At 34.4% G+C, this 20,975-nt stretch overlaps 4 protein-coding genes across 4 annotated transcripts; all 4 read right to left on the minus strand.

Annotated features, from left to right (window-relative positions):
* Window positions 1–4,297: 4,297 nt before the first annotated feature.
* LOC106910038 (olfactory receptor 52K1-like) lies at window positions 4,298–5,350 on the minus strand. Its single transcript, XM_014976587.2, has one exon. It carries the CDS (start codon window positions 5,292–5,294, stop codon window positions 4,356–4,358), a length of 939 nt encoding a protein of 312 aa, XP_014832073.2. The 5' UTR covers window positions 5,295–5,350; the 3' UTR covers window positions 4,298–4,355.
* Window positions 5,351–12,198: 6,848 nt separating this feature from the next.
* On the minus strand, window positions 12,199–13,131 carry LOC106910043 (olfactory receptor 52B2-like). The gene has a single exon (XM_014976593.2). The coding sequence runs from the start codon at window positions 13,129–13,131 to the stop codon at window positions 12,199–12,201; it is 933 nt and encodes a 310-aa protein (XP_014832079.2).
* A 1,898-nt stretch (window positions 13,132–15,029) lies between these two features.
* LOC106910039 (olfactory receptor 52N2-like) lies at window positions 15,030–16,709 on the minus strand. Its single transcript, XM_014976588.2, has one exon. The coding sequence runs from the start codon at window positions 16,625–16,627 to the stop codon at window positions 15,689–15,691; it is 939 nt and encodes a 312-aa protein (XP_014832074.2). The 5' UTR covers window positions 16,628–16,709; the 3' UTR covers window positions 15,030–15,688.
* A 2,964-nt stretch (window positions 16,710–19,673) lies between these two features.
* Window positions 19,674–20,609, minus strand: LOC106910041 (olfactory receptor 52J3-like). The gene has a single exon (XM_014976590.2). The coding sequence runs from the start codon at window positions 20,607–20,609 to the stop codon at window positions 19,674–19,676; it is 936 nt and encodes a 311-aa protein (XP_014832076.2).
* Between the last annotated feature and the right edge of the window lie 366 nt (window positions 20,610–20,975).

Raw genomic sequence — 20,975 nt, forward strand, 5'->3', positions numbered from 1 at the left:
CCTCATAACATTCATTTGTGCTGTTTCTTTTTTTGATTGTGTAAGGTTTGAAAACAAAACATGAAAACTTTGAACTACTGTAAACTCATTTATCACAAATTGAATAAGACTGCTAAACAAGAGGAATAAGGGATGAAAAAATATTTGGTAACACTTTATTTGAAGGGGGGTGAATAAGACTGACATGACACTGTCATAAACATGACATAACACCTGTCATGAACATGAATAAGCCTTCATGAATATTTATGACTGTTGTCATAAAGCGTCATTTGGTAAATTATGACACTTTTAATACAAAGTTGACATTATTCAAAATGTCTTTGTTATGACAACTTGACATTAACCAATAAATCATTACTGTTTAAACTTTACCTTTAATAACATAAAGTTACCTGATTTTTTAAGTGCAATCAGTAATACAGCAGCAATTAGCAAGCATCTGGTGGAACTGCACATCTACTGAGATCATTAAACAAGCTACTTAATGAAATGCTGGTAAAAGTGATAATAGAGGAGAGATGTTATGATGACTTCCTTTTAAAGAGAAAGAGACCCAATTTCTAGGTGCTAAATTACATCAAGTTTATTTTAAGTCATAATGGATTTATATATAGCATTTTTTTAAATGTAAAATGAAGATAAGAGGGTTACTGGATTGTGCTATAAAATGCATAATATTGCCCCTTTAACATAGAAACTCTTGGACTGACAATTCTCTGAACAGAATAAACTGAACAAATTGACTTGACATTAACTTAACTGAATAGAAATGGGAATGTCACATACTCCAAAAATGCCACAGGGTCGGTGTTGTTTTTTACTTGCTGCACATTATGAAAAATATTGGAAATTAAAAAAAAGTAACACAAAGACTATCATAACATTCCTGTAATGCTGTACTTTTAAAACAATGCATGACACTGTCTGTGAAATGACCAGCTATTTTTTTCCCCACTTATATTATGAATGTGTTGGAAGAGTAAGTAAAAAAGAAAGGATTTCATGTAAGGAATGGTTTATCTTTGCATTTTTACCACTCACAATTGGTGCAAACCTGCTTCATCTTTCACATAGTTTAGGTAATGACCAATGATAATTAAACATTTTGTGTTGGCTTTGACTTTTCCTCCAACTTAGAAATGTAGTGACTTAGGTTAGCAAAGTCTGGAGTCATTTAGCAGCCTGATGTGAAATGCCTATAAAAGTAATGCTTTTTACTGGGAAGAGGTCTAAAAGTCAGGCAAGCCTCCCTTTCAGCACAAATAACAAATGCCAGTGCTGCCACCTGCTGGGAGAAAAAGGAAACACTCAACTGTTCCATTTTGATCCAGCAGAAAATTTGTTCGTTTAGATCACTTTGGTGTTGTTAGAGTAATCTACACTTTAACAACACCAATGTGTTTTATAGCTGGAGATGCTATCTCTCATCTTTCCCAACAGAGGGCCGAAAGCTCATATTTTAGATTTATAGTTAGATTTTATGTCATAGTTAACCTTACATATTATGTATGTTTGCATGTAGTTGCTGTTAATTGTATTACAGATTATATATGAATTGTCACATTAGCACTGTAATTATGTATAATAATATCAAATTTCCCATAAAAATATCAACCAAGCAGTTAAAAGGGGGCTAGTCTGTCAAAAACTAACAGGCCACGTTTCCTTCCCTGTCCATCTCTGGTTCTAACAACTTCCCTTTTTAAAATTTTGTTTTAAGAGTCCAACTCTATTCACTATTTTATATAGATACAATTAGGCGCTTTACAAAAAATTCATTTCAGTTCAATTCCAGTTCATCCTAGTTTTCAAACAGAATTCAGATGTTTTGAATCTGCTAGTTCTTCCACATACCAGGCTGAATACCAAGGAGGATCGAACCATTCAGCCATTCAAGAATTTTGAATGCTGCACCACTACAGCTGTCCTTAGTTGATTATGTGGATATTTTTAAAAAGCAGTTAAAAACTTTCTTCTCTGAACAGACTTTATTTTAAATGTTTATGGCGACTGTGGGCAAATCCTGAGTTTTTGAATGAGTGTTTGACTCCGTGGGTAGGTTCGATCTCAGCTTCCTCTTGCCACAGGACAATGTGCCCCTGGGCAAGGCACTTAACCCCAAGTTGCCTACCGATCTACGCATTGGTGGATAAATGTGACTCTAGTGCAAAATGCTTTGAGTGGTCAAAATGATTGGAGCAGGGCTACATAAGTTCAGTCCATTTACCATTAATTTTTATTGTGTATTATATGTTGCTTTGTCATTTTTTCCATTGATTGTTGAGAAGGTCAGTTTTTGAGCAGAGAAGAAGCGACCTTGTTTCAATAAATTGCATATATATTTTTTAAATCAACATAACACTTTAGTCTTTTGAGAGATGCCTATCTCCTTTACTTTCAGAAAAATGTATTTGTTGAACGAATCAAATCTAAATTTGTTAGTGGTAAGAATAATTTAGAGTTTTACTGAATCTATTGTGTTGAATTTGTAACTTCATCTACGATAAATAAATAAAACCAACAAGACAATGTTATTTCAAAAGACTCTTTCAGACAACTTTATCCAAAGTTGTGAAACCAAATAGAGCTTGTTTACAGCATTGCATCACGACATCCTCTGAGGTTCATTACCAGGGAAAAGTACAGAGATGTCACTCTGGAGGGCTCACTGTGGCACATCTAGTGTTGCTTCTTTGTAAACAGTTAGGTCATTAACCTAATGAGCAAAGTTTATATGGAAACAGTCACCAAGTACTGGTAACCATAACACAACAGTTTTCTTTTCAAAGTACCAAAGTTCAATGAGAAGTTGATTCCCAAACTGGGTGATGACACACTCAGAGCCAGCCAATCAGATGATGAAAAGAACATAGTGCTGGCTGTTTGTCTTCATCAGTTCAGAAGTTATTGGCAAATAACACACCATTTGATTTCAGTTTAATTATTTTTGTGATTTGATGTTTTGTGGTATTTCCAGTATCCCGTTATACACCACATAAAACCTTTACAGTGAGGTGACACCAGTTCATTATTCAAACATTTAGGATTGTGATGTCCTGGATGACAAAGAATCTACAACAAATTCAGTTAATATATCTGTTCTTGTGTAACATGTCATAATGCCCAGAATGTGCTGTATTACAAACTACTGATGGATATAATATTCAATTGCTGAAATACCCCAGTGATATACAAAATAAGAAGTATTAACTTTGTGATTTAGTTTTACATTTTATCTGATGATGCTTTTACACCTGTTCCCTGTGACACAGTAAAGGGTATTTCCATTCTACTTTTTTCTATTTATTCAAGGCTCTACAAAATAGATGGATTGATGAGAATCTAATTGGTGATTGACCTTATTAAATTAAGACTGCATCTGGCATCAAAGTAGACAAGCTACAGCAACTAAATTGAAACACCAATGAAATTAGGATTCGTATGACCTTCAACCATGTGAATCCATGGATCACATAGTTGCTTACATGTCTATTATTCATAACAACACCAAACATTTCGATTTTCACTTTCAACAGCTCATATTTGTTCATTAACTAATCAGGAAACAATAACATTTTCTTTTTAATTGCCCTGGACCAATCATAGTTAATATTATTAGTAATAGTAACAGCAGCATTACTATTGTTACTCTTTATACAAATGACATTTTTCAGCTCAAGTCTTCTTATACTCCATAATTTGCTTTGCAAAAGCCTTCCTTGCATTTTGTAGTCCTAATGACCGTAAGAAGTGTAACATTTGTCCTTATGTGCAAAACATTGAAAAGTAGTAAAAGCTGAAAAATACCTCCATTCCTTTTATTTTTATTAGTTACGTATTTAAACAAAGACACCTGTTTATAAGTTCAAATAGGTATACATCATTTAAATTTGCAAGCAAACATAACATGAAAATGCAACATAAAAGAGCTGTAAGCACAAGAGACCAGGTTAATTGAAAGTGTTAATAAAATGTTCAACATAGTAGGATGATGAAAACATTTTTATTGCACACTATAGCTGCACACTATAACAAAAAAGTGAATTAATGGACTAACATTGTTACAACAAACTTTACTAGGACACAGGCCCAGATGGATTGAACTTAAAGTAAATTTATGAACTGAATTACTCACAATAAATTAAAAAAAATCACACATACAAACTGAAATGTTTCTAAAATGCTGAACATATTTGTGGCTCTATTTTTTTTTTTACAATGATCACTCAAAGAAGGAAACATTCCCTGTACGTTTAGAATCATTACAAAAACTGATTAAATGCAAGTTCACACAACAAATAAAGCAGTTTTTCATGGAGACAGTTTGCATTAGCCACAGTTTAAGTAATAAACTATTCACAAAGAATATGTTTATTCTTGAAAAAGTTAAGCACCTTTTCACGAATTTCTTTTGTTTTCAATCCATAAATTATTGGATTTAATGTTGGGGGGAAGATTAATGTCGACACTCCCATAAATCTTCTTAAATGTGGTGAAATATTCTGCAGTCTGTAAGATATGATTGTAAAGAGGCCCAAGCACTCAAACAAAAGAAAAACAAAAAGATGTGTGGCACATGTCTGCAGAGCTTTCGCTTTGGTGTCCGACTGTCTGGATCTAAAACATGCAATAAGGATGCGAAGATATGTATAAAAAACCAGACCATTAGCTATCACTTGTGTAGTAGCACTTATAAAAAGACCATAGATGTTATTAATGGTTGTATCTTCACATACCAAAGTCAACAAACTTGGGTTATCACAGTAGGAGTGTGTTATTTCAGATCTACAGCGGTACAAACGCAAAAGAAGAATAAAAAGCACAGCTATTAAAACCACACAAGAAGACCAAACTAATATGATTATTTTCATAATGTGAGCATTAGTCATTACAGTGTTGTAACGCAAAGGGTAACAAATGGCGATGTATCTGTCATAGGCCATTGCAGTCAGGATGAACACTGAACCGGCTGCATAGATATGGATAAAAAAAGCTTGGATAATGCAAGCTGACAACTGGATCCTTCTGCTGTTTGTCATTATCTCCTTAATGAGGTGTGGAAAGAGTGCTGAAGAACCTATCAGGTCATTGATGGGAAGGTTCACCAGGAACAGATGCATTGGCTGATGCAAAGATTTGTTCAGCACAATGGTGAAGATAATGGTAAGGTTACAGAAGAGGATGATCATGTAGTTCAGGGTTGCAAAAAGGAATGCAGGGAAGACGCCTTCATGAGGGAGATCATAGCCTTTAAGTCTTAAGACATATGACATATTATGCATGATGTCCATCCTTTCAGTTTCTCAAAGTGTGAATAAAAAAAAAACAATTTAACAAGCTCTGAAGCTCTGTATTTACAATATGGCATTTACAAGCAAAAAGACATCAGAAGACTTCAGAAGACTTCAGAAGAACGGACGGTGTTGGCATAAAGTAAAACCTTAAAATAACATTGATTCTGATAAATGTCGAAACGCTCCAGGTCTACAAACAATTCACATACGATTTTTAACTTATTTACCACTTGAACGTAATTTCAAATAAATCAAGTGAAACAGCAAAATCACACAGTCTGTACTCATTCATAAAGCAGAGCACATTTTTGCATTGTTGCCTATTGACCAGTTGTGCTGATGTACAACTTTCTAGAACTAACTGGCAAGACATTGGAGGCAGTGCGATATTTATTTTCTATACAACTCCCATGGGAGTTACAGGATTGTGTTTTTTCTTACAATATGTGGTTAACAGGGTAACGGCCAGGGGTTAGAAACTATGTGTCGGCTAATTGTTGCTACTAGCGCTCTGTAATACATCCTTGAGGGTAAAAGTCTAAATAACCAGTGACCAGGATGTGTTGGGTCAACAGAAAGCTGCCCTTTTGCTGGCCATGTACTAGTCATGAGTAGAGCAAAGGTCAGTTCTGATAATCCTGTCTGCAGACCTGATTGTTCATTGCTGTTTGGACCTGTCCTGTTTTGTGATTGAGCCAAACCACACAGATGGGTAAACACAGAACATATTTATTTAGAAAATTGTAGATTGTAGAGTGCTATGGCTAGTATTAAATCCACATCTTTCTACTTTTCTTGACATCACATGTTTTCTAAAGATTAAGGACTAAACATAAGAGCTCTTGGTTTAATCAGACCTTTCATCAACTTAAAAACAAGTATTTGGGCTGTTTGCAATTAAACAATTAGTCTTTTTTGTTGAAGAGCATCATTGCATTTGAAGTTATAATATTTTCAACTCGGCATCAGTGGAGGTGGAGGAATATATCCAAGAATCAGTATGTTCATAGTTAATTAAGTTAGCAGAAGTTGGAAAGATTGGTCTTCTTGGGTCTTAAATGGGATACAGGGAAAAGCCGTAAGGGTCCAGAGACGTAGTTATCAGAAAACTGGAGGAAATTAGAGAAGGTAACCTCTGATGGTTAAAACAATTTTAAAAAGAAATCCAAATTTGACTAGCAGCAAATGTAACAGCTTTAGTACAAGTTTGAGTTTCTCTGTTTGAGCAATTCAATACTCTCACCACAGTTCCCTAATGAATAGAATAGAAAGATATATTCTATTTTATTGTTCCACAGTGGTCAGATTCATGGTCTGTTCCCTTCAAGGGAAGGAAAATAATAAACAGACCATTACCAAAGTTCAATCTTCTAAAACAAAAGCATTTATTTTTTGTGATGCAGGAATACTTCAGACTCAGTTGACGTATATAGACCCTTCCATATTATTTTTTTTAATTTAACAACCACAACAGGGCAGCATACTTCAAAGTAAAATGGAGAGGCTTATGTTTTCATGATTGAATGATGTAATGCACCTGTGTCAAACTCAAGGCCCGCGGGCCACATGTGGCCCGCCATGTCATTTTATGTGGCCCCACCAGCATTTTATAGGCCCATGATTGATTTAAAATAGGGTTTAAACACGAATTGACTACAAACTACATCTCCCACAATGCATTCCGATTGTTACCAGCCAACATTACGGCTTCTCGCCACTAGAGAGCAGCAGAGTCACCTCAAGCTGCTTATTGATTTTCCCAGCGAATAAAACTGAGACGTCGACAAGCTAACATCAAAACGTCCAAGAAAAGAAAAATCGATTTACAAGTAAGACTGTGAATGAAGATGTGTGTGAGTTGGTGTCAGGGCGGCAGGTGGTGCTAGACTTTTTTTGTTATCCGTTATCTTGACCGACAACATAAAAAAAAATAAAAAAAATCGGTCATATACTATTTTTATCCGTGAAATTACAATCATATTAACATCGGCTATTTAATCGCCTTTATGCGGTTTAGTTAATATTCACCGTGAATCCAGATCCCATCACAAATTAAGCAGATAAATGTATCTACATTTTTCTCGTAGTGACAAAAACCACCCCAATAACTTTTAATAAATTAAATTAAGCGACTTCACTTAAATTAGCATCACTTCACCCGCTGGGGTCTGAACAACTTCCTCCTGGTTCCCATCTGCAGAAAAATCTACGCTAATTCATCAGTCAGTTGGATCTGTCTGATCCAAACAGACCAAATGAACTCTGTGAGTGTTTTACCCTGAGCGGTCCGGTGTGCGCTTTTACCAGGATTTTTATTTATTTATTTTTTGCGTGGTTTCGCTTCTCCGAAACCGACAGATGTTACGTCTGCAGCTCCTCCAGTACGCCACTCTCCTGGGCGTTCTGGACTCTGTAGAACCATTTGTCTCTGCTAATGACATCTTCAATACATTTTTTGATCCCAGGCTTATTTTATGTACTGAACATACATTTTGAACTGTTGATTTTATTTTTGAACCATTTTTTTGTGGTTCAAAAATAATTTTTTTAATTGTAAAGTGTTGATTTTATTTCTGAACCATTTTTAATTGTAAAGTGTTGATTTTATTATTGAAACCTTATTTATTGTAGTGTTGATTTGATTTTTGAAACCTTATTTATTGTAGTGTTGATTTTATTTTTGAACCATTTAATTGTGTAGTGTTGATTTTATTTTTGAACCATTTTTTTTATTGTAAAGTGTTGATTTTATTTTTGAACCCTTATTTATGTTGATTGTTTGAAAGACCTTACACATGAATTACCCCATATGGGGTTTGAACCGATGACCTCAGCATTACCAGCACGGTGCTCTAACCTGCTGAGCTAACTCACCTACCTTACAAACTGTTGAGTTTCCATGGATTTAAGAAGAACTTACATGATCTTACCACAATGAAGATTTGATAAAATGCTTATATTCTAATGTTTTTCAAAACAACATACATAATATTTTATTTTCCAGAGATTTTGTATTTTGAAGTGTTGATATTATTTTTGAACCATTTTTAATTTTCAAGTGTTGATTGTATTTCAGATATATTTTTTATTTTAATGTGTTAATTTTATTTTTTAACCATTTTTTATTTGTAAGTGTTGATTTTATTTTTTAGCCATTTAGCCAAGTCTCTGTAGAACCATTTGTCTCTGCTAATGACATTTTCAATACAATTGTTTGATCCCAGGCTTAGTTTATGGACTGTAATGTGAAATTAGGCACAAGTATAAGTCTGGTAGTTTGTTCACCAAGTTACTGTGCTCTCTGAGAGGATCTGTAAGTATTTGACATTGTTCCATGCCCATCGTTGACGTTAGTCTCTAACAAAATGTGGATCATCTACCAGGAACACTGCAACAAGCCTGAGTTTCTGTAGTGTAGTGGTTATCATGTTTGCTTTACATGCGAAAGGTCTCTGGTTCGAAACCAGACAGAAACAGATTTTGCATGTTTTATTCATCACAGGTGTTTACTAAAGGTCAACAAGGTTCTGTGGTGTCATGGTCTGTACTCTGAATCCAGGCATCTGAGTGCAAGCCTCAGTGGAAATTTTCATGTTGCATCTCACATCATCAACTTTGGAACCTCAAACTGAAACAAAGTAGAGGAGTTCAGATCCTGTAGTGTAGTGGTTATCACCTTTGCTTTACACGCAAAAGGTCTCTGGTTCAAAACCAGATAGAAATGGTTTTTGCAGGTTATGCAAAAACCATTTTTTTGCAGAAAAATCTGCAAAAATGTTTTCTGATTATTTTCTTTAGTTTTAAAAGTTAAGATAGACCTCTTTTGTGTCTTCCTCACAAAAGAGGAAGACAATAAGAGTCTTCCTCTTTCGTGATGGTTTATTTGCCAATCGACTTCAATGTCGGCTTCTTTGAAATCGAAGCTACTTTACTTCAATTACCAATTGGCAGTTCTATGGCATAATGCACATGTGTCAAACATGCATTACACCATGTTTGACACATGCACCGTGTTCAAAAATGCTGGGGGGCCACCTCTGGCCCCCCAGCATTTTATAGGTTGATGATTGACTTAAAATAGGTTTTGAGCACGAATTGACTACAAACTACATTTCAACCAAAGGTTTGTATTCAGAAAGAATGTTTTTAATTAATTGATTTCAGTTGCCTCTGAGACTAATTCTTTGCGTAAAGTCTATAATGTCTGCCCATGTGACTCGTTTTTATTATTTGTTTGCTTACCTTTAAACACTGATTTAAATATTGTAATTTTTAAACTGAGCAGTCATTTTACATCCATGGAAACTCAAATGTAATATTTAAAACTTCAATACATAAAATCAGTTATTTAACAATATGAGGTGGTGTTTAATTTATTTTTAACATTGTATTTTTATACATTTATGCTAGAGGTGCCTTTGGTTGAAACTACATTTCAACCAAAGGTTTGTATTCAGAAAGAATGCTTTTAATTAATTGATTTCAGTTGCCTCTGAGACTAAATCTTTGCGTAAAGTCTATAATGTCTGCCCATGTGACTCGTTTTTATTATTTGTTTGCTTACCTTTAAACACTGATTTAAATATTGTAATTTTTAAACTGAGCAGTAATTTTACATCCATGGAAACTCAAATGTAATATTTAAAACTTCAATACATAAAATCAGTTATTTAACAATATGAGGTGGTGTTTAATTTATTTTTAACATTGTATTTTTATACATTTATGCTAGAGGTGCCCAAGTCTAGTTTTCCAGAGCTACCATCTGCAACTTTAGATGCATTCCTTCTCTAACACACCTGGACCATTGACTCATTATAAGCCTCTACAGAACTGAATGAGGGAAGTCAACCTTTTGTCTGGGGTGTTTTAGCAAGGATGCACTCCTGATTTGTACCGTCAATGTGGCCGGTTGAGGGTGGCCAATATGCTGAAGTGGCCCTCAGTGAAATTGAATTTTACACCCCTGATGTAATGGGTCACCAGTGTGCAACCGCTGGTGTGCATAAATTGTACTGTGGTACATAGTTGACTATATGTCATTGTTTTGCTTTTATTTAATCTGTACATTTGATCAATTTTATCTCATTTCATAAATTGTGTCTCAAATATGTTTATCACTCAATTTAATAAACATGTCAAATTAAAGGGCCCATAAGATGAAAGCAAAAAAAGTTGTTTTTTGATTACTTTAACTGTACTTTAACTGATAATTTAATTTTGTTACAATTTAGTCAAATTGACAGTAAATTTAATCACCTCTTTGAAAAAAAGAAAGCAAATGGACATGTATCTCATGAGCTAAAGATGACATTTTGTTCTCATTCTCATATTTTGCTGTTAAACAATAAAGCTATTAGGAACATCTGACTTTCATTACTTCGTACAATGATTGTAGAAAGCTGCACAGTATAACACATGAAAAGCAAATTAATGCATTTGCATCAGTCCTCACTGAAAAACAGACAATTATAAACAGTTTTTTTTAATTAAATGTATGAAAATGCTGTTTGTCATAATCAGATGTAACATTTAATAAATATGAAAGCAGCAAAAAAAACTGCAAAAGTCTTAAATTACACCTAAAATGTTTTCATAAAACTCTTTTTTTTTATATAAATCTGATGTGGAGAAGTGGAATTTAAATAAAGGGTAATTAACATTTTACAACTATCACTTAAATAATAAATTACAGGGAAACCTTCACTGCTACAGGCGTTCTTCACAACTACAATGTAAAGAAAGATAGCCAAACCATTCCAGGTGCACCTTTAAAACTTAAGTAATAAATTATTAAAAGTAGTACATTATTTGTGAAAAAGTTTGCTACTTCTTCACCAATAGCTCAGTGTGACCTTTGAATTGTTCTCTATAGAAACCTTATCAGTTACTGTGGCCTCTGCATGACACCTGGCAACTCAGGCCTTTATTGGTAAAGCATTTCTTTTGCTAGCTGGAAGGTCTTCATCTTCTCTTTGATAACTTTTTGGAGAATTTGAAACTTTGTTTATCATTAACTTTCTTTCCAGGACTCCTGTGCTCTCCCACTTTTGGGGTGAGAGGATCATTTCTTGAATTTCTTTGTTTTTTTAATTAAATCATCTGTTTTGTGAACCCTTCTGCCATAGACAGATGTGTTTGTAGTTTTAAGATTAGGCTCAGATTCAAAAACCACATGCAAACCACACAATTAATTTTTTTAACTTAACAATTATTACTTTGTTTTTACAGATGCCAGAGCAGGAAAGTTGTGGACTAGATGAGGAAAGGGAAACATAAAGATGGAACAAACTGTCCTCTTAGGGTGCACATATATACCAACACAAGACTTTGTCACATTGCAATAAGTGTCTGTAAAATAAAAATAAAAACCAATGCATGCATAACTCATGTTTACAAATACCCTAAATACCAGTTCATTTACAATCTGCACCAACTACTTTAATTCTTAAACAGAAAGTTAATTTTATTAGGAGGGTTTCCACACACTCAACACATATTGTTCTTTAATGCTCCCTAAACAGCCCAGCGAAGAATACATTTAGTAGGAAGAACTGATTAACATGTCCACATTTTGTGAATTTTTTACATTTGGACAACATTTTGAAAGCTTATCTATTTTCTTATACAAAAAAGAGAGAAGTAAAATTACCTTAGTTCATATTCTAGTAAAACTTGCTGTGACACAATGGTAGCACTCAAATGTAACTTTGATTTTCAAAAAATACTATACTTAAGTAGCTTGAGGAACAGAATAAAAAATAACAGTTATGATTTTTTTTTACATATTTCAGATGTAATACAGTGATCTACAGTGAAAAGTATATTTGGTGAGAATAAAAAAAGAAACCTTAAAAATAAATGTTACAGTTTTGAGAAGTTCAGATTTTAACACAGTACATTAATAAAAAAACAATTTCCTTCTGAAAAATGTCATGACTTTTTCCCGAATTTCTTTTGTCTTAAGTCCATAAATGATTGGGTTTAATGTTGGGGGGAAAACTAATGTTGACACTCCTAGAAATCTTCTTATGTGTGGTGGAACATTCTTTATTCTGTATGATATGATGGTAAAAAGACCCAAACACTCCAGTAAGAGAAAAACTAATAAATGTGTAGCACATGTCTGCAGAGCTTTTGCTTTAGTGTCTGACTGTTTCGACCTAAAACATGCAATGAGGATCCGAAGATATGTATACAAAACCGTCCCATTAGCTATAATTTGTGATAGAGCACTTATAAAAAGACCATAGATGTTATTAATGGTTGTATCTTCACACACCAAAGTCAACAAACTTGGATTATCACAGTAGGAGAGTGTAATTTCAGATCTACAGCGAGGCAAGCGTAAAAGAAGAATGAAGAGCACAGCTATTAAAACCACGCAGGAAGACCAAACTAATGTGATTATTTTCATTATGTGAGCATTCGTCATAACAGTGTTGTAACGTAAAGGGTAACAAATGGCAATGTATCTGTCATAGGCCATCGCACTAAGAATAAACACTGTACCTGCAGCGTAGATATGGATGAAAAAAGCTTGTGCAATACAAGCGGAAAGCTGCATCCTTCTGCTGTTTGTCAGTATCTCCTTAAGGAGTTGTGGAAAGAGTGCTGAAGAACCTATCAGGTCATTAATAGGAAGGTTCAGCAAGAACAGGTGCATTGGTTGATGCAGAGATTTGTTCATCACAATGGTAAGAATTAAAGTAAGGTTGCAGAAAAGGATTATCATATAATTTAGGGCAGCAAAAAGGAAAGCAGGAAAGACCCCTTCATAAGAAATGTTGTAGCCATTTAGCTGTAAAACAGATGTGTTATATAGACTAGACATTTTTCTAGTTGTTCATAGAATCACATCAAGTTTATAAAGCAAAGCATAGTTTAAGCATATCACCACTCTTTCAGCTCACAGAATTTACCTTGCAGTCCATAAATCACATTGAGGATCTTAAGCATACCTTTAAATGTTTTAGACTGACAATAAAACCTAAAACAACCAGAGTTAAGCAGCCCCCCCCCCAAACAAATGTTTTTCACCAAAAAGGAAAAATAAAATCTATATTATTTTGTGGTGTGGCTGGTCATCAGTTGAGCTAGAGTGCATGTTTTTAAGGTCTAAATGGTTAGGTGTCGAGAAGTACTCCCATCTTTATAGGTGTAATTATGGTTGAACAGCACCTGATTCTCAGAGGTGTTATGGGTTTTCAATGGGTTTTTCTGTAACATTGATTCTCAGGGGAATCTGGGAAAACATAAACATGACAACAGTTAGCAAACCAGATTTCTACATTTTAACACGTATAGAAATACTGCTTGGTTTCTAAATGATTGTAAAAACTCATTGAGGCTAATGACCAAAATAATAACAACCCATTATTACCCATCATTACCCATGAACTTATGAGTCTCGAACTTATGAGTCTCAAACTTTGAGTAAAAAAGAGATTATGGGCGCAAAAAGGGGAAAAACAAATGTATTTTTCCCCAGGCATAAAACCTATTATTTAAACCAAAGTCCATCAAGTGCATGGAGATTAAACTACATATAAATGTCTTGAATTTACAAATTACTTGCCAAATCATAAAGAAACTACATTGGCAAAACTTGACAGAATTAATAAATAAAATTGCTGGTTTCTTTCGGGATTCATAACACACTTTTCTAGACTTAATGTGATATTTTCCAAACCAACAAAAGCCATTTCTGGACTCCGCAGGTTACTGTCCCATAATTTACAGCTTTCTCTTCCAGAATTGATATGTTACACTAAAGCAACTTAAATGTTATTTCCCATAGCACTCTGTCTTTCAATTTTTTAGGTTGTGCTTAAGTAACAGGCTTCGTGGATGGATAACTTGATGGGTACTTTTCACACATTCAGGCTGCTTTTCAAAACTTGAACGCTATTTGCCAGAACTTAGAGAATTTTTCCCGGACTCATTTTTCATTATGGGTAAAATAAGTACCGAAACATAACATCCTGACATAATCCCCACCCTATAATTCTCAGTGTCGCCCTCTTTGATTGTGGACCTCAAATCTATATTCTTCTTTACTCCTTTACAACTTTTGCTTATGTGATTTTATATATGCCTGGAACTTACAGTACATCCAGAGAAAGAGAGTTGTAGGGAACGCTGTGTTTTTATACTCCAAGTGACGAAGTTGTACTAAGCTGTACCGCTGCAACCAATAAAAAATTAATCTGCCTAAGAATCGTTTGATCGAAGAGGTCAGTAGTGAAACGGTATTAGGAAAATAATTGCAAACTAGGAGACTTTCCCAAAAATAACAAAATTCTCACAGAAACATAAAGACAGAACCCTAAATAAACTAAACAGTATATCAATAAAAACTGTTACTTTTAAGTGCTGGTTAAATGATCATAACATCTGTTTTAATATTTTAAAATTATGGGTAACACTTTATTTGATGGGGTGTGCATAAGACTGACATAAACATGACATAACACCTGTCATGAAAAAATGACACTTTCAATTCAAAGTTGCATTAAAAGTCCATTAAAAGTGCCAACTTTGCATGATTTTTTAAATTGTGATAGTTTAATGCAAAGTTGGCATTTTTAATGGACTTTCAGTGCAACTTTGCACTAAAAGTGTCATTATTTACCGAATGACACTTCATGGCAACTGTCATAAACATTCATAAAGACTTCTTTATGTTCATGACAGGTGTTATGACAGTGTCATGTCAGTCTTATGCACACCCCTTCAAATAAAGTGTTACCAAATTATGTCATAGACAGACAGAAGAATAAATTTATGTGCAAATTCTGGTAGTTTGAAGACTGAATTAAACAATGTAATTACAAATAAAATTTTAACAGTATACAAAGTTTTCTAAGCCGTATTTTTTTTTCTTTTCAATTTAGACATATGACACTATTACTTAGGGTAGGTGATGCATGCTTTAATTACTTCCAGTCAGAATATATGGTGCTCACCATATTTTCACTTGACCTCCAAGTGGAACAAAATGTTCAGCTAGAGAGCAACAGAACAACAAAACATGTGGAAAAACTCATCACTACCAAAGAATCCCCAGACACTGGCTTTGCATTAGTGAGAAACAAATGTACAGAAGCATTCTGTATTTGTATTTGAAAAACTTTTATTTAAGTTGCGAAAAAAAAAAAAAAAAACACAACCAACAGTCTAATTTAGTCTCATGTACTCTGAGAAACTCTTCAGTAGGTTATGCAATGGGAACACAAGTTCTGAGGAACATTGGAAAAAAAAAAAACTGTCAATTGTAAGCACCAGCATAATTATAAAAATGTATACCCAAATAATCAATCAAAATAAAATAGATGTCACAGAAGTAACAAACTTACTTTGACAATAAAATCCACACAAAAAAAGGAAAGCTACTTTGTTGGTCCCACTTGCCTTTTAAGAAATTTTATTATACTTTCCTTTAGTTCTTTGGTTTTAAGTCCATATATTATTGGGTCCAAGAATGGCGGGAAGATCAGGATAGACACCCCACAAGCCCTTCTCAGAAAAGGGGACACATTCTGAAAGCGATGAGAGATGATTGTAAAGGCACTATTAATTTGCAGGACCAAAAAAACGACTAAATGGGTTCCACATGTTTGAAACGCTTTTTTCCTGCTGTCAGCGTTGTTATTCATAACGCATGTATGCAAAATCTGTGTATATGTATAAGCTATTATTAACATTGAACCTCCGTTAAGCATGCATGTTATGAATATTCCATAATAGTTGCTGACACGGTTGTCCCCGCAAGACAATTTTTGAAATGATGGATTGTTACAATAGAGATCGTCAATGTTTGTCCTACAAATGTTAAACTGTAAAGTTAAAGCAAACAGTATGGCCATAACTAAGAAATTTAAAAGCCATATAAGAAAGATTATTCTGACAACAAAATTTGAAGTCATGATGGTATTATACTTAAGTGGATTGCATATTGCAATGTATCTATCATATGCCATAACACTTAATATCAGAAGGTTTCCACTGCCATACAAATGAATGAGAAAAGCTTGAGTTATACATGCAGAAGTGGAGATAATTCTGTTCTGTGTCAAAATGCTGAAAACAAGCTGAGGGAAAAAACCTGTTGCGCCGAGAATGTCACTAATGGGCAGATTAATAAGCAAAAGAAACATAGGTCTATGTAGCCTTTCACTCAGTGCAATTGTCAATACGACCAGTGAATTGCAGAATACAATAATGAGATAGGTAAGTGTTCCCAATATAAATGCTGGATAAATGTGGGTTGGAGATAAGCCCAGGGTTGCCATTATAACAAATTTCACTGAAGATGAATTGGCAGACATGTCTGTTGTATTTTTCTTCACCGTCGTTGCGAAGAATTGCAGCCTTCGTCTTTCCAGATGATGTGGTATTTCGACCTGAAATAAAAAATATATATATATATTTTAAAGCAAAACCTGCATTCAGTGAAATGTTTCACACCTTAAGTTCTTAAGTTCTTACCCTTTGCAGTCCGTTTTGTCATGCTCACCAGTTCTGTCGTGGAAATTGTTTGCTTTTTATATAAGCCGCAGGCGACCCAAGAGAGCATGTGTGGGATTAAAGTCATGTATCACTAAAAATAACATCAAGTACAGACACCAAAACAAATCATGACATCCATCCATCCATTATCTAACATGCTTATCCTTGCAGGATCGCGAAGGGTACAAATCATGACAAAACAATAAATGCAACTAATACCTTAATTATCAAGAACTTTGGCACAGATTAAATATGTTATTTATTTACTCAATTATCCAGAAGAAGCCGACATGTTCAGAAACAAGTCTTTTATGCTTCATTTATGTAAAATTATTTATTTAAACCATCAAAGTATTACATGTGTTAATGTGCCTTCTTGGTGATACATATAACAGAAGAAACCAAATTTAATTTTGTTAAAATGTTACTTAAAGATGTTATATTTCTACTTTCGTCAAGTAAATGTGTAGAGCACATTTACTACAAGGCAGTTCAACATGCTAGATATGATGAAAACAACTTAATAAATTGTGTTGAGAACAGCAAACAAGTAACTAATGTTACTTTGTGTCAAATATTATCAAAATCATCGAGTGATCATCATCAAATATCGAAAAGAAGACCAGAATTGGTCAATGTTTCCATTATTATTAATCAAAGACAGCTATAACCAGCTGGGATTTTCGTCTTGATTTAAACCCAAGATGTTTTAGCACCTTTGCAGTTTTCTGGAAGTTTGTTCCAGATTAGTGATGCTTAAAAACTGAATCCTGCTTCTCTGTGTTTAATTCTGACTTTGGGAATGCAGAGTAGATTTGAACCAGAAAATCTAAGTGGTCTGAAAGGTTGATAGAGTGACAAGAAGTTTTTACTGTATTTTGGTTCCAAGCCATTCAGTCAAACTAACAAAAGTATTCTAAAGTTTCTCTGAGCCAGTGTAGGGACTGGGTTGATGTGCTCTATTTTCCTAGTTTTAGAACATGAGCAGCAACGTTCTATATCAGCTACAGCTGTCTGACTTTTTAGACAGACCTGCTGTCAATTCAAGTGATCAGTAATCATTTAAACTAAAGATAAACACAAATGTGTTTCTAACAATCTTAATGGGACAATATTAATGCTAGAAGTCTGACTTTGTAACTGTCTTTATGTGTCTATAAAGGTTTAGGTCTGATTCCATCACTACACCCAGATTTCAGACCAGATCACTAGTTTCTATCTTTAATAACTGAAGCTGCTGACTCGTGATTGTTCCTCTTTAGGTCCAAAGATAAACTGGACTTTGGGGTACCCCACGTGTAACTGCTCCAATGAGAAGTTACCTATTGATAAAGAAGAAAGTCCCCGTCCTTTAGGTAAAACTTGAACCAGTGTACCACAGAGCCCAGCCCAGCTCTCTGGTCATTTCAATAATATGTCATGGTCAACCATGTCAAGTGCTGCACTGAGGTCCAACTGTGGTTCTTCCATAGTCTGTATTTATGTGGAAATCACTGGACACTTTGAGAAGGGCAGTACTGTGGTGAGCATAGAAACTGAAACCAATCAGCATAATTATCTGGCATTAAGATAAAAGCAACAGACACGGTATATACTTTCCAGAAGATGTGAAGCTTTAACTTTGAAAATTCCAAGTGCCGCATGTTTTATAACAGAAGCTTAAAGACTAATATGGATAAAACAGATCAGCTTTGCTGTACTTGGTTTAGCCTTCATGTCTTTCATGTCTTGTTGAAAGTTGTAATTCTCTCTCACTCTTGCTGCCTAAATCAACCGTTTGCATGTTAGCATCAGCTTTGTACTCAGTTACTCTGTTTGGAAAAATAAGACTGGATTTTTTAATTTGTTTTGAAGGGCAAGTCACCAGTCAGAGTCAATTAAACAGAAAATCATCCTATTTCAGTCCACTGTAGAATTTCCTATGCATTCCTTGAAGTACATTTTCAGTGTGAAAATTACTGTACTTTGAGAGGACTCCCTTCAGCAGTGTAAATCCACCAGAGCATATGACATGGTTTTCCTTCTTTAGATTTTAGTTTGCTTTGCAGAATACTAATTTAGGTTTTTCGATCATGATTCAATATCATTTCAAATGTGTATTGAGTTTCAGGGCCTAATTTCACCTCAAGATCAAAACTGTACTAACCCACAATGTGAACTTTTTAGTAGGGATCTGGAGTAATCCGTGTATTAGAAAAAAAAAAAAGAAATGATTTCAACCTTGAACTTTGTTTTAGAAAGTCAATTTTTATTATAGCATCATCATATTTGACATAATGTTTATTTACATTATTTTGTTTAAAACACACAGATTTCTTTTATATGAAAAACATAAATGGTTAAAAAAACATTGAATAATTACATTTGGGATTGGTTCATTTTAGATGTTTTGCATATGATAATTTCAAAGGTCTTACATGTTAAATTATGGACAAAACCACTCATAATTTACACAGCCAGAAAAAAATCTTACATGCAACTAAAAGAGCAACAACATTTTACAGGTCACCATTGTTTTCAGTTCTATAAAATAAACTTTTGCTCATAGTATTATATCAGGGTTGAAAATTGCAAACATAATAAACCACAAGCATTTTAATTGAAAAAACATGACGCTTCCCATGAAATACCTTCTCCAAACAAGAGTGAAATGAAAACAACCTTTTCATACACAGTAATAAAAACACTGTGTTTTTATTATGGATTCATAAAAACAATAAACTACGGATTTATTATGGATCATTCACATCAGGTTTCTGATTGTTTTTCCGCACAATGTAGGTTTAGATTTCTGCCTTGTTAAATTTGTGACTTTGACCGTGTACAAGATAAGTAAATAAAAGGACTCCAGGATCTGAGTGACATTCAGGAAGATATTCTGCTCTTGAAGACACTCAGAAAGGTTCTGCGTATTTCACCGGTATAGAGGCCATACACAATCGGGTTAATAAGTGGAGGTAAAATAAACATTAGCATCCCCATTACCTTTTGTAAGTCAGGGGAAATATTTTGGAACCTATGTGATAAAACAGTGAAAGTTCCTGCAATCTCAAACATGACAAGAATAACCACCTGTGCAACACACGTGTTCACTGCTTTCGCCTTTGCATCAGATTGCTTCCGACTCAAACATGCAACCAGAATTTTAAAGTAAGAATAGGCCTGAATAGACATACTTAAAACTTGTATGAAAACTGTGATAAATAGCCCAATTATGTTGTTGAGAATTAAGTTCCCACACGTGAGCTTCAGGAGAGACTGGTTGTCACAAAATACGCTCAGTATTACAGATCTGCACCTGGGCAGCCCTGACTGGAGAGAAAATAGTGACAGGATACAGACAAAGTCAGAACTCCAAACAAGGAAAATAATAAGAGCAACAATCCTTGGAGTCATGACAGAGCTGTAGCGTAATGGCATACAGATGGCAATGTAACGATCAAACGCCATTGCTGCAAGAACAAACAGAATTCCACCGGCGCTCATGTGCAGAAGAAAAGCTTGTAGAACACAGAGCGGATAGGAAACTTCCTGAGTCTCTGTAACAATATTTGAAAGTATTTTTGGAAGCATGGCAGTTATTCCTATCAGATCATTCACCGGCAGACTAATCAGGATGAAATACATGGGCTTGTGAAGGTTTTTCTTCAGAATAATCAAAGATATCAGAGTCAGGTTGCATGACATTCCAAACAAGTAAACGGCTAGACCAAACAGAAATATTGGATACTTTCCTCCAGGTGGAATAAAAAACGTCTCCAGTGTTAGTGGAGAACTGATTCCAAATGAGCTGTTTTCCATTTTAATAAGATTGATCAAGATAGAAGACAATCGTTTATACCCATTATTTGAAATCAAGCCAGAATTTGGAGTAGTAACAGTTGACACACTTCATGTTTCACTAAATGGCAGGTTGGTCTGGTGATGACTGCCGTGCATCGCTTTTTATTGTTTCTCACTTCCTCGTTTCCATCACTATTTACCTCAGGGATTATCAGTGGCGTTGCAGGATTTAGATCAGCACTTCTCCAACTTTTTAGAACAAGGATTACCTCAGCAAACATCTTTTCATGTATCTTCAGTCTGGTAGACATTTTTTAAACAGAAGAAGCACATATCTACATCGGTTCTACATAGGATGTAGTTTATGCTTAAATGTCCCAAGTT

The sequence above is a fragment of the Poecilia mexicana genome, unplaced genomic scaffold (genome assembly GCF_051168715.1).
Source record: "Poecilia mexicana isolate PSO_F unplaced genomic scaffold, ASM5116871v1 scaffold_13, whole genome shotgun sequence".
Lineage (NCBI taxonomy): Eukaryota > Metazoa > Chordata > Actinopteri > Cyprinodontiformes > Poeciliidae > Poecilia > Poecilia mexicana.